Below are 14056 nucleotides of genomic sequence, written 5' to 3' on the forward strand. Positions count from 1 at the left end.
ATATCTGGTGGGTGATCCCTCTGAATAACGTGAAGCCTGGGGGATGAGCTGCTCCCATTTCTAGGAACCCAAGTCTTCCAAGTGATTGGGATTCCACTCAGGTTGTGTGGTTCTTGCACATCCTTTTGAGGCCAAGACTTTTCATTTACTTTGCCAAGTTTATTCCTAAGCTAACTATGGCCCATTCTCATATCTCTCCCCTTGGATCTAAAAGGCCACTGGACCACATAGACTGGATTACTCTGAGATGATCAGATTCAGATGGAGTTCTCTCCTCTTTCACCTCCTATTCTCCCTTCTCATTGCTTCTGCCAAGTTACAGCCACCAGGAAAAATGGTAACACATTTATTTATTGAGTAATCTACAACAGTTTGACATCCTTAAAATCTTGGACAAGATTGTGAGCACAGCATTAACAGAGGCAGCAGTAGCAGTGAGGTCTGGGGGGGCTGATCTTTACTGTGGGAGATGAAACCCAGGCAGTCCAGCCCCCTCCAGTGAGCTTGGAACTAAGTCAGGATGCCAGAGGCTACACCACTTCAGCCCCAACAGGGCAAAGCTACAAAAGATAGACATCAGACAAGACATATTGCTGAGAGCAGACACATCCCAGGACCTGGAGGTCAGGGAAGGAAGGAATGGGCAAACAGCCCATTTGAGGAATATCCCAAATCCTTGAAGGATTCCCAGGGAGTTGGCAAGGAAATGCTGACATCATCCACATCTCTTCACCCTAATCCCAACAGCAAACTGAATTTGATGAAGACAAAGCTGAAATTCTGCGTCAGTTAGTCTCTAGCCTCTTCCTTACCGCCAGTACTGGTAGTTTTACAACGTGGGCAAAGATTAACTCAGGAGGCCTTGAAGTAATAGATATACAGCAAAGAATACCTTTCAGGGGTCTTCACCCCAGTAAAGAGCCCAGATCCATGTAGTTTCCAAAACCTTTTCACACATAAGGGCATCTCACTTGAAACTCATCCCTGGCCTGTGGGGCTGATAGTGCAAATCCTGTTCTTCCTATTTCTCAGATTAGGAGGGAGAGGCCCAGAGAGGGAATCCCCTGGATCAGAGAGCAGGTCCTCCTCTGCCACACTGACCCCACTGTTTCTCCTACAGACTGGAGTCCTAAAGAACCTTTTCTAGCCAGAGCTTGTCTCCTGCACAAGGTGAAATGTTTACCACATGAATGCTTCGAGTGTCACATCCTAGCTCGTGTGCAGACTATGCACATATTTGCATGGCCACACCTTCATTCAGAACTATAAAACATACCAGATCCCAACATGGTGGCAGGCACCACGCTAGGCCCACCTGTTTTTTCAGCAGACTCTTGGGGAGGTTTGACCCACAAATTCTCAAGTTTTTTACCAGCTCTAGTATATGGGGAGTGAGTCAAGGTCAACAGCAGACTAGTAGACTTAGCCTCTTCCAGCTGACTTCCATGGTCCCAGTGTTCAAGCAGGAGTTTATGACAAAACACTCACTGCTTTCACTTTGAAGTGGCCCTGAAGTGGGGCATAGGTACTACTCAAAGAAAAAGAGAGGTTCTTTGAGCTTTCCCTTTCAGGAAGAGAGTCAGGGCAAGGAGGTGAGTCGGCACCCTTGGAAGATGATAATTTACGCAGGTGTATTTCAAGCCTTGGGCTGCTCTCCAGCTCCCTGGCCCTATTACCCAGAACACCCAATTTGAAGAGGGCGGGGTTAGAGGAATGACAGTGTCCCTGTAGGCCAGTCCATGCCCACTGAGATGGAGGGTGTGGCTTGACTTCATGTACGGCAGGTAAGCATAATGCCCACAGGGTGGGGCACCACAAAAAACTACTGAGCCACCTAAACCAAACACCCTTGTCCCCTCCCTGGCTCCCTGACAGCCTCCTCTGCAATCTGGGCTTAGAATCCCATTTCCCCCAGACTAGAGTCCCTCTCCTGGCACTGTCTGCCTACTTCATGACTAGATATCATGACGGGGAATAAGACTACTTCATCCCAAGGACAATTCAGCCTCCCATGGGTAACTTTTGTCCTTCATGATTGTACAGAGGAAGAAAAACTCAATTCCCAGGAGAGATCACCCCTACAGTTAGGGAACTGGCAGTCCTGCTCCTCCCCAGCCCCACTCTGCCTGGGCCTCCTAATCCCTCTTCACGTGACCCAGGTTCTTATCCTTGCTTGGTCCAGGCAAACACCACAATCCTGGGGCCCCTTCCAAGCAGACAGCTGGTGTTTAAACAGAGAATTCCAGAAGTGCATGGGGCTATATACAAATCATCTAGTCTTATTGCACATTTTATGGATTTGGAAACAGAGGGTCAGAGAGGGATGGGTTTTTCCTAGCCCTCATGCTACACCCCTCCCCACTTCCTGTGACTGTGAAGGTCAGAACCTTCTGGAACATTTTGCAAACATCAGGTACATATGCTCACAAGACTGGCAAAAATTCATTCCAAAGGAAAAACAAGCCAACCAACAAACTAGAACCCGGAACCTCTATGAGGATGCAGGCCCAGGGCTCAGAAAGCAGCACAGTGTGTGGGGTTCAGGATTGATTTTCTTTTTGTTGTTTGATGTCATCTCTAAAGTCTGTTTCTTCTTTCACAGTGAGCAGACCTGCCAGTAGGGTCAGTGAAGAGTGAATGGGGTCCATCCTTGGATGTGGAGGTGGCCACTGGAGGTGGCAGTCCTCCTCAGCCAGGTACACATGGCTGGGTCTACGTATCATGCCCAAGGCACCTATTCAAATGTCCGTGGCCTGACCCTTCCTTTCAGTCCACCAGCTTCCATGTGGTGTCCAAATGGAAGAGACAGAAGCTCTATTTCTAAGAAACGGAAAATAAATGGCCTTCCCTCCATATACACACCACTTACCCCAAAAAACTTTAGATGATGCTTACCCTTTTACCTGCCTTAGCTTTGAATTGCAAAATTACAGAGCCTGGAAAAATAGTGCCTCATCTCACAAATGGGGAATCTGGGGCCCACAACAGGGAGCACCATATCCACACTCAGCAGTCCGCACTCGCCTGGAGCAGACTCTAGGCTTTCTGAATTCTGGGGCTCTTTTTGAGCAGCTCAGGCCCCCAACAGTGTCCAAACTATGAAATGGCCAGGGACCACTTGTCTTGATAATAATGTACACCTGGCTCTCAGTGCCACACTCCATCATCTGTCTAAGTCACCAAATGTGCACAGGAAAGGGCGGGTAGCTCCTTTCTCCCTCTGTTTTTGCCAAAGACCCAGGGACTTACTTTATGGGCTGAGGACATGGGGCTCCTCTCTAAATTGCAGCAACTGGCACCCTCGCCAGTCACTCTGAAGGCCTCTCTAGAAGCATTTCCCCATGTCCATGAGGCCCCTTCCTCTTCACAGAACCAAGTGAAACAACATCCCAGTCCACCTAAATTCCCCAAGCATTTCAAAACACAATCATGTAACAAGTCTGCAAACACACCAGGAACTGAAATGAAATAAACTGGGCCTGCACAGGGCACTTCCTCCTCCCTCCCCAACATGGCACTGCCCTCTTTCACATTCTTAGGTGGTAGCTGTGCACTTGCAGCTGAAGGTCAGAACAGGTATTGGAAAGCACACCCCTTATAAGAGTCAGCTTCTGCTGGTGGGCGTGGTGGGTGTGGCTTCTCCACTGGACACCCTGGTGGCCCATGGTGACTCAAGGTGAAGGGCACAGAGGGAAGTCTTTGCAGAGGCCTCAGAAAGATTTCAATAGTTGAGTCCAAGCCCAAGGAACTGGTGTTTGGGGCTCTCCATCATCATGGGGAAGGGGAGTGCACCCTGGGCCTCAGATGGGAGGTGCTTCATGATTCACTGACTTCACAGGCAGACGGCTGGTTCATCCTAGTCATGGCTTTGACTTATGGAGAAATTGGGAGGGGGTGCTGAGGGGTTCTCTGTGGTGGGCGTGGTTAGAAAGCAGCTTGTCTGGGGGCATCTAGTGGTGGCAGGAGGGGCAGAAAGGAGGCCACAAGATAAGCCCTGCTTATCGTGAATTGGGGGTAAAATAATGGAGATGGTGAAGATCTTCCATGGGTCTCTCACACTTGTTCCATTTTCTGTCTTAATCACATCCACATTTCTGGCTCTCAGCTCTTCTTGGATCAAATGAAAAGCACCAGAACTTTTCCTGACCCACAGTCCCCCATCCAAACTGAAATCTTTGATTGGAAGAGCCTTCAAGCTAACACACTGCCCTGAGATCCAGAAGCTGAGCACCTGGACACCAAGATGGCAGGTGGGCACTGGGGAGCCACGGACTGGCCTGCCCTGAAGGGCACTTTGGCCACACACACTGGACCTCTGGTAGGCCTCAGGGACTGAGCCTAGACCTGAGAAGGGCCCTATGGTGGTATGCAGACCCAGGGAGGTAACTATCCAAAGTCAGACAATACAGGAGTAGGCACCTGTAGCCACCTGCCTTTGGGCAGGCACCACCCCGGCCTCCCAAAGCAAGGTCTCTCCAGCCTTAGCTCACAAGGCCTCACAGCTGGGGTCAGGCCATCACTGAGGCTGGCTGAGACACAGTGGGGTGGAGCCGAGGCCTGGTTTGAGGGGATCAGGGCACTGGGCCAAGGGGAACAGAATGGGACTTTCCCAAATTCGAGGAGTATTTACATGTCTGAGTCAGGACCCAGGGGACCAGTCTGATGGGGTATTGGGGGGGGGGCAGTACCAAGATGGGAGGGGCAATACAGTCTGCTCTTTCTCCTTCTCCCTCCCTGGAAAGCCAAGCTTCCAGCCCAGGACCCACCCAAGGGGAGAGAAGAGGCACAAACATGCGTGGGCCAGCACCTGCCCACAGCCCCAGCCTGTGGATGCAGGAGAGGAGGGGAGGGTGGCTCAGGTGGCCAGGTTGTCAGCCGGGAGGCCAGACATGCGGATCTGGGAGCTGCTCTTGCTCAGGATGGAGAGCTGGGTGCCCCCGTTCACCCCGCTGCTGGCCAGGGATGGGTGCCGGTGCTTGAAGTCCATGGCAAAGTAGCGGTTCACCTTCCAGCTCCGCCACTTCCGCTTGATCTCCGCCTGCACCTGCAGGGAGCAACTTAGACAGTCACTTCCGGGTGGACATCCTCTCCAGTCACCAGGCCTGGCCCTTTTCAGGCAGGAGCTGCCACATCTGGCAGTCCCCTGCCACAGCCTGCAGCCCTTGAGATTTCCAGAGGTGGCTTCTACCCGGCGTAGGCAAGAACAAGCCTGAGAAGCTGACCAGAACAGCCCTTTCCCACTCACTGGTCACTGAACAAGGCCTGCTAAGGGGACCCTATTGTCTTCAGGCCAGTGAGAGCCTAGTCCATCAATTCTATCAGGAAAAGAGTCCCACAGCATAGGCAGGTCAGCAGCAGAAGGACCCCACTTTCACAGCCCATGAACAGTGTACAGGAGAGTCACCTAGGGAGCTTTGAAAACTCCAGATGCCCAGACCATACCCCAGAACAAATGCATCAGTATCTTTGAGTAAGACCCAGACAGCCATAGTTTTTAAAGCTTCCCAGGTGATTACAACGTGCAGTTCATCTGAGAACCACTAAACAATGCATCCCTGGTGCATGTAGCCCTTAGCATGGTGAGGAAGGGCCATATCAAGTCCCAGCCTCCACGCACCTTCTAGGCTTCTTTGTGCAGTGCACAAACTGCACAACTGAAAGCAGCACCCACACCCACCCTTTCCAGTTCTTGCCCTTACTTCCACTGCAAGCTCTGGACAACCTGCACACATTCCACTTCTTGGCTCTCCCAGACATTGCCTGCAAAGCCCTTGCTGTCTCTCCTTCTCTGTCCTAATCTGACGGTTCAGTAGACTGTGTTGGTGATGACAAGCCCAATCTCCTTGTTTCTCAGATACAGAAGATGGGGAGGAGCCTGCCAAGGTCATGAGGTCATGCAGCTAAGACCCCAGTGCTGGTGCACAGATTACTGCCCATTCTCAAACCCATCCCACCCTGTCCTCAGCCTTGCCCTGGCACCTCTGTTCTTAGGCTCTACTCAAGGGCATCACCTCAGGAGGATACAGAGGAAGCCCCCAAACTAACGGCTCTCAAAATGGAGGATTACTGGAAGACTCCAGGTCTCTCCCTGGGGTCTCTTCAAAATCCTCAGTCCCCAACCTACCAGGGGACAGTCTGGGCCATGCTGACTGGCCTGCTGGGGGCAGCACTGAAGGCTGGGTAGCTCCTGACTCAGCAGCTCTGCCCAGCACAGCTTATGACCTGTAGGCACTATGCCCCATGCCTGGCTCTTCCTCATGTCAACTCCTCCTCACTAAAGAGCATCCTATAGAGAGCCCCCTCAGGTAGACCTGCACTGAGACACCCCCACTCCCCCCAGGGAGATCTGTGCTCAGCAAAGCTTATGCCTTTACAAGGTGGAGCTCTGCTCTTGATGGGGAGGAGCTGCCAAGTGGGAGAGATTTGGGCACAGGGTGGAAGGTGTAAGAAGGTGAAAGAAGGTCTCCTCTTTCACAGGAGACATTAGTACCACCCGATGTTGGCAGCCATGTGACCAATCACACACACACACACACACACACACACACACACACCCAGTGCTGATAGCCTGCCAGAGCTCTCCCCTGAGGGATCAGCCCAGTGAGGCCAGCAGGCTGCTCCCTGAGTGCTCCTCTGTGAGCCCCACCTGCCTGTTGAGAAGCTAGAGAGCCAGGGTCTTACCTCCCCATTCAGAAAACAGTAGAGAACAGCCACCACGAAGCCCTGCAGAGAGAGGGAGAATGAACCTGAGAGTGCTAGCGAAAGAACTCTGAAATGCTGCCTGGGCCATGCAGGGATAGCACAGGAAGTAGAAAGACACCACGACCCTGGTGGGGGGACCTGCTCAGGGACCCGGGGTGAAACGGGACAAGTTCTGCTCCAAGATGGGCACACCCATGAAGCCAAGTGGCTGGCTCCCACTGATACACTCTGGCTTAGGGTCTCACCTTTACTTAGTCAACTCCTGCCTATTTCCCAAAGGCTAGCTTCATCCCACTTCCTATAAGAAGCTTCTAGAATGTTCTCTTGGTTCCCAACCTATCACAAGGCTCCTGAAGGCAAGAGCCCTTCAGGACAGAACAGGCCTTTACTCACCACCACCTCCCTACTGTGCCCTTGGCTGGTACGCAGCAACGCAGAACCAGAAATGGAGTGAACACATGGCAGTACGTGTTTAGCTGTTCGACATACATCCTTTACATCTATGCCGAACAAAGCAACAGCATTTTCTTGAATGTTGCAAGTCAGGAAACATTGGGAAACATTCCTGAATGTTTGCAATCCCTATGCCCTACACTGCCACTTGAAGGGGCCAGAGGAATAATGGTTCAAGGCCCCCAGAATCTGTCAGTAAGCAGAGATAGGAACCCTGGGATATGACTCCCCAGCTAAGAATCTGAACCAGGTGAAATAGCCTTTAATTAAAATGGGTGCAGGGTAAAGTCAAATCAGAACTCAGAGTAACTTTCTGATAATCAGGATCAAATCCTAGTGTGAGTGGCTAGCTGAGGGAGAGGAGCTCTATCCTGGTGCCCTCAAGGGAATCACCCCAGCCTTCACTGGCCCTCTGCTGCTCCTGTCTGCTCCCGTACTCATTGTGATACACCCAGCCCTTCCCTCACTCATTGCAGTCCCTTCCTTCATGCCCAGAGGTAAGAATGACTACCTCTACTCTCTCATCCTGCCGCTTACTCACCAATGTGTCTGTTTGCTCACACACCTCTCCAGCTCACTCAGCTCTCTGTGGCCAGGTCCTGCACTACAGACCTTGACTTGGCTAAGACCACTCCAGCCCTCACCACTTCCTGGTCTAGCAGGAGGTCAGGATGAGGACAAACCAGGCCACTCCACCCACACTCCAGGTGGATGAGAAGATGCCACCTCAGATCACCTGAGGAACCCGGCTCAGGACACCCGTCACAGGGATAGCCAGACACTGTGTGGCTTCTTCCAGGAGCTGAGTGATAGACAGCTGACAGGGCTCTCCCAGCTCACTTCTACTCTAGTACTCTTATTTCATAGGCAGAAACACTGAGGCCCCGAGCCTAAGTTGAACAGACTCCAGAATACCACCAGATGAGAGGCCAGGGTCCAGGCTGCGGATGAGCTCTGCACTCCACATGCACTAGGCCTACCTGGAAGGAGCCCAGCCCAAGTTCAAACATGAGTCTTTCCTTCTTGCTGAAGTTCTCTGGGGAAAAGGCGAATACTGTGTAGTGTATTCCAAATAGCGGGATGAGCAGCAAGGTGGACCGGGCCAGCCGTCTGTCAGGAGAAAGCAAGACGCCTGCTTTGTTCACTGCCAGGGGTTGGGACCCTAGCCACATCAGACAGGGAGCTCAGCCCCAGCCCCTCGCTTCCCCCCAGAGCTAGGGCCCTGTCCACAGACCCCTCAGCATGCTCTCCTAGCACAAGCAGCCTGGGAGAGATGGTGGCCACCTGGGCTGAGATGGTGGCCCACCTGGGCTGCCAGGACTCCCCAGGATATGTGGATGACATCCCCAGTTTTCAGGGAACCCAGTCAATGTCCTATAGAACCACTAAAAATGTACAGGTTGGTGCACAAAACCATGAGAAAAGCAAAGCCCGGACAACACTGGGACATTATTCAGAAGGCCTGAGGGTTTCTCCCGGGAGCACCCTCCTGCTCTGGAAGGAAGCTCAAGTGCATTCAAAGAACAGCCACCAAGGGCCATTAGAGTCTAGGCTTTCCTGAGTCTAGGGACAGTCACTGAAAGTCATGGGAGCTGCCGATGACAGGGAGGGAGGGAGGACACAATGGGTGGAACATAGAAGAGACTTGGGAGGGGTGTCTGGACACCCCTCTGGGAAACTGAGTCAAAGGCAGAGGAGCATGTCTGCTCTGAGATGGGATAGATAAGGGAGAAAGAGCCCCCTGGGGCAGCTCTCCCAGGGCTCCCAGCCTGCCACTGGCCCCTAGGCCAACAGTGGGTGGGGTTGTGTTCCTAGGGTACAGGGCACAAGGTCCCATGACAAGACACCAAGGGCGTGTGCACTTAGGGGTTCTGCTCTATGAGGGTGGTGCTCCTGAGGTTCTTCCAGAGTGGGACACCACCTCCACCCGGCCCTGCCCTGCAGAAGAGGTCTGCCCCTCAGTACACCCTGCCAGCCCCTCCAGGGGATGGGCCTCGCCCTCTCCTGGCAGAGTTCCATCCACAGGGGCAGACAGCAGGTGTGAGCGCGGCCATTTGATCTGGGGAAATTGCACCGTGTAACCCCCATACAGCACTTCTGGGGGAGAATGTTCTTTTGGATGTGGGAGCTCTGGGTTTCTAGAGAAGTCCGTGTGAGGCCCCTGGCTGCCTCACTTCTCCTAAGAGAAGAGAAGGAAGGACGAGCCAAGAGGAGATGAAAAAGGAGGGAAGGAGACATGGAGGGAGGAGGAGGAGGCTGAGAACACCTTTAAAAGGAGGAAGCTCAGCAGAAAAGGAAGAGGCCCTGGAGTGGGGCCCCCACCTGTTCCTTCCCTGCTCACAGGCAGCACATGCTGAAGGCCCCTGGGTTCCCAGACCACACAGGAGCCCACAGGCCTGAGCAGGTGCCTGCTTTAAGCTCAGATGTGTAGCTGAGTGGTCCATCCTCTCAGCTTTCCTGTTTTGTGTCAGCCTCTGCCTCTGTTACCATCCATGGCAAGCACACACCCTGCATGGAGGGGCTGTGTGGAAATAGCCTGTTTCACAAAGGAAAGGATGGACCACACAGGCCTGCCATGAGAGCTTCAGCATCCCCAAAACTGAACACCTCCCAGGAGCTTGGATCTCGGTCATCCCTAGGGGTCCAGTGCCTGGCACTAGAAGGCAGCAGGGAATGTGTATAGAAGGAATAAAAGTCAGGAAGCAGAGGCAAGTGGCCAGAAATATATACACATGTCCATCTTGGGACTCCTTGGTGGCCCTAACTGTAAGACCTATGCTGTAAAGGAGACGTGTATGGAAGGCACTGGGGAAGGGAAGTCAGCCCTGAAACATGCCCATGGTTCCTGCCTTCCTCTTCCTGGCCACCCTTCCTACAAAAGGTCCATTTCCAGGTATTTGTCCCTGCAGCTGGAAAAAGAGGCCTAGAAACCAAGAGGTCAAACTTCTCCAGCCTTTGTGTTGGCACTAGACGGGATGGGTTCAGAGTGAGAGGAATAGCAGCCTTTCAGGCACAGGCTCAGCCCTGTCCAGTCACAGGGTGGGGGTGTGATGACATCAAGGCATCCCACAGTGCCACCAAGTTCCTCTCCCACAGCCCTGCACAGCCCGGCACAGTCAGGGAATTCTGCTAGGGATCTAGGGCATCCCAGTGGCCTCTTTGGCAGATGGAGCAATGGGTACAGACAAGGAGGTCTCTAGAGCCCAGGAGTCTGGGACTTCTGACTTTCAATGGGAACTTAAGACATGAGCCTCACACTATGACCAGATCAACCCAGACAGATAGTGACACAGGGCCTAAGCCTATCCTTCTGCCCCAAGGAACCACCAATGGGCAGAAGAGTCCTAAAATACCAAGAGCTTCCAACATCAGAGCTGCCCCAATTACAGTGTGCTGCCCAGAGGGAAGGAGCAGCAGCACCCTCACTGAAACATAAGTCCAAGTTGAGGCTGATAATCTGGGCAGAAATACCTTGGGGCATAGTGTTAGAACTCCCTGGGTTCAAATCCTTGCTCTCTGCTTCATTTTTCTCATCTGTAAAACCGGGATCATACAATGACCCACCTTATAAGGGTGTTGTGGGGATTGAGTTAATGCTGATTCACAGATGAAGTGCTACAGACATTGAAGTAAGGATCCCTGCCCCATGCAAGGGGACAGTACAGATGAACTTAAGTCCTAAGACTCATAGAAGTTATTAGGCAATTGCAAAGGCTAAAACCTAGAGAAGCAGAGATTGGGGAAGGCCACACTGGAGGCTGCAGAGGCAAAGACTGCAGAGCTGCTTCACAGAGCTCCATGAGGTCCACAGCTCCATCCCCATGCCCTCCCCCAACAAGGGTGCAGAGAACTCACGAAACACACGGGCATCAACATGCAACAGCTGGGGAGACAGAACAGGACTGGGAGGCACAGGCTGGCTCTCCACTGTCCTCCAGCAGCAGCAGGGGCAGCATGCGTCCCCCACCCCTCCCGGCCACAGCCACGGCCAGGCACACTTACAGAGTAATGGTGGACAGTTCTGACATCTTGCAAGAGTGCTGCTGAGCCCGCTGTGGCTTGCAGTAGCATTTCTGCACGCAGCTGCTGGGTGTGACAAGATTAGCACTTCTGTCAGCTGGGGGCATTGGGCAACCCAGATCACAGGGAGGGCAGAGGACAGAGGAGGGGGACACAGGACCAGGGCAGTGGAGGAGAATGAGGAAGCTGAGGGCTGAGAGACAGGCAGCTCTGAACAGAAAAACGCATGCCTGTATGTGGACATGTATGTGCACAGCCACACACACACAAATGAGCCCTCAATGCTGGGATCATTTAGAGCAGCAGTTCTCAACCTGTGGGTTGTGACCCATAGGAGCTGTGTTAAAGGGCCACAGCATTAGGAAGGTTGAGAACCACTGACTTAGACAGAAAGTGTGTGCACAGAACATGGGTGGGGCCTGGACTGGGTCTCACACAGGAAGCTCCTCCAGAGTCAGTTCCAAGTTCAGAGCATGGCCTTGTCACTTGGCAAGATGAGAGCTGGAAACTCACACCATGAACCTCACTAGAAAATCAGAACATGTACCTCACACACTGCCTTGAAACAGGCCAGTGCTGAGCTTGGCTGTGAAGGGTGACAAAACTCCTTCCCCTGTCTTCCCACTCCCCTCTGCTCACCGCTTCCTCTCACTAAACAGCACCCCCTTACCTCAGCATCAGCACACAGGGAGCAGAGGGAGGTCAGATTAAATGGCTTCTTAATCTGTTTAGACTTGGACTATCCGATACAATAGCCACTCCTATACGTGGTTATCTGAACTAAAATTAACCACATTAAAAATCCACTTCCTCAATTGTCCTGGCCACAATTTTAAGGCTCAACAGCCACACATTGCCAGTGGTTAACAGCTGGGCATTTCTATCATGGTGGAGCATTCTGATCGGCAGCACTGGGTTGCGCTTCTCGATAAAAATTTAATGGGCAGGGACTGAGGCTAAGAGGAGCACATAGGCTCCTGCCATGTGGCCCGCAAAAAGAAGCCACCTCAAGGAGGCCTAGCTCTACATCCTTGCAGGGTAGGGACAGAGCTTCAATCCTCTCAAGAAGGTCTCAGGCTGAATCTCCATATCTCCAGCCCTTCCTGGTCCTGCCTATGCTTGGACCAGCACAAGCTATGGACACTTCCTTCTCTAACAGACATGTCAGAGACAGATTAAGAGCTGTGTCATCTTGCTACCCTGAAAACACAATGTTGTTTCAGAAACCCTTCTCAGGTGCTACGTGGCGCTGGGGCTCCTGGTACTGGCTGGTGAATTAATAAATTGCCTGCGGACTGACACAAATGAGGACAGATCCACATGTTGTAGCACAGACCCTAGGCACTCACACATTAGCTTTTGATGATTCCAGCTCTCTGAGAGTAAGTCTGAGTACCTGACAGGTGGTCATATGTCATTCTGCTAAGGCTGGGATTTGTATTTACACACTTCCAAGATGGGTCAAGTGCAGGCCTGCCCAGCACCTGTGTCTTGTGGGGTTTGGGGTTCTCATTTAATAAATAGCATCTTTCAATTCACACCACACTAACAGGTGGGCACTATGGGTCCCAGTTTCCAGAATTGGGAGGCTGAGGTTTGGTTTGATTCTTTGCTCCTCAGGCTATGCTATGGACCATTAGCACCAGCACCACCTAAGAGCTTCTGAGAAATGCAGATTCTTGGGGGCCACCCCAAGCCCTGGCTCAGAATCTATATTTTAACAAGATCCTCAGGGGCTCCTTATGCACATCAGAACTTGAGAAGCACCATTATGGGATATTCACGTATCTGAGAAGTTCCTTCATGAGTTCTCAGTGAATGTTGAAAGTCTGTTTTATATGTACACAAAGAGACAGGCAGACTCAAATAAGCATGCTTTTCTTAAAAATTACAAAGGCTTAACTAGGTATACAGGCATGAGGCTTATTCTATTCTTCAAATTTGCTGTCTGCCTCTTGCATACTGAAAGGTTGTTCAGTCTGTCCTATGGCCAGTGACCCCTCATACCTTGGCCTGGGTGAACTAGAGAAACCAGGGTCCAGCTTCAGTTGTTCCCTCCTGCACATCAAGCTTAAACCCTCACTTCAAATTCCAAAGCTTCACCTTGTCTCCTCTGCAAAGCCTCTTTCTTTAGTTCCAAAACTGCTCTGCCTTTCTTGGACTCTAGACATTTCTAAAGTACACATAGACTCCTCTGAGTTTTTAAACAATTTGGGGGGAGTATTCTAAAAACTACGTAGTGACAAGTTAGCTGGGAATTTCTGCTCCTGGTACAGGGCAGATGAAAGGGCAGTTCAGGGGAGGACTGACCCTAAGAGGGCCCCCAGGGATAGGAGTCTAGGGAAAAGGCCTTCTCCAAACCTTTAACAACTCTGTGCAAAAGGACTCTCTGAAAAGAAAGAGAACAGGATTGGTGGCAGGAAAGCCAGAGACAAAGGCAAGAAAAAGAAAGAGATGTAGAAAGTTCTGAAAAGTCAGGACGATTAGTGAAAAGGCAAAAGGAATTTAATGAAAAGGAACAGATGACCCTAGGCTGGCAGATGAGATAAATTCTGAGTTGGATCCAAAGGAGGATATGAAACTCAGATGAAGGTGTTGGGTGGGGACTGTCTGGAGAGCAGCAGCAGCCTGAGTCAGAAGGTGGGAGACCTCATAATAGGTGCAGGGCCCAGGCACACCCACAGCTGCAATGTGGGGAGCCTCAGCCTGTAGGCCTGGCTCTGCCCTGGCTCTGCTGCATCCACAGGAAGCTCCCAGCTGCACTCATGTCACCCAAGGATCCAGCACACACAAAAGCTACCGCCTTTGTACACAGGACTGCCTGGGCTGCAGCCCCCAGAAGCACCTAGAAGGACACTAGACAAATACCTGTCTTCTTCAC

The 14056-nt window shown here is 51.9% G+C and overlaps 1 protein-coding gene across 4 annotated transcripts in view; it reads right to left on the minus strand.

The window, feature by feature from the left end:
- Positions 1-333: 333 nt before the first annotated feature.
- ADCYAP1R1 (ADCYAP receptor type I) overlaps positions 334-14056 on the minus strand; it is a 77987-nt gene continuing 64264 nt past the window's right edge. For 2 of the 4 annotated variants that reach the window (XM_053553628.1, XM_053553626.1), the window contains 4 exons: positions 8136-8265; positions 6682-6723; positions 2859-5044; positions 334-2778 (listed from right to left, as the gene is read on the minus strand). In XM_053553628.1, the coding sequence (XP_053409603.1) occupies positions 4856-5044; positions 6682-6723; positions 8136-8265 (361 nt within the window). In that variant the 3' untranslated portion in view covers positions 334-2778; positions 2859-4855. Of the gene's footprint in view, positions 2779-2858; positions 5045-6681; positions 6724-8135; positions 8266-11157; positions 11242-14056 lie in introns of all 4 variants that reach the window. The other 2 variants (XM_053553627.1, XM_053553625.1) reach the window with 2 other exon arrangements.

This window comes from Nycticebus coucang, chromosome 11 (assembly GCF_027406575.1).
Source record: "Nycticebus coucang isolate mNycCou1 chromosome 11, mNycCou1.pri, whole genome shotgun sequence".
Taxonomy (NCBI): Eukaryota; Metazoa; Chordata; class Mammalia; order Primates; family Lorisidae; genus Nycticebus; species Nycticebus coucang.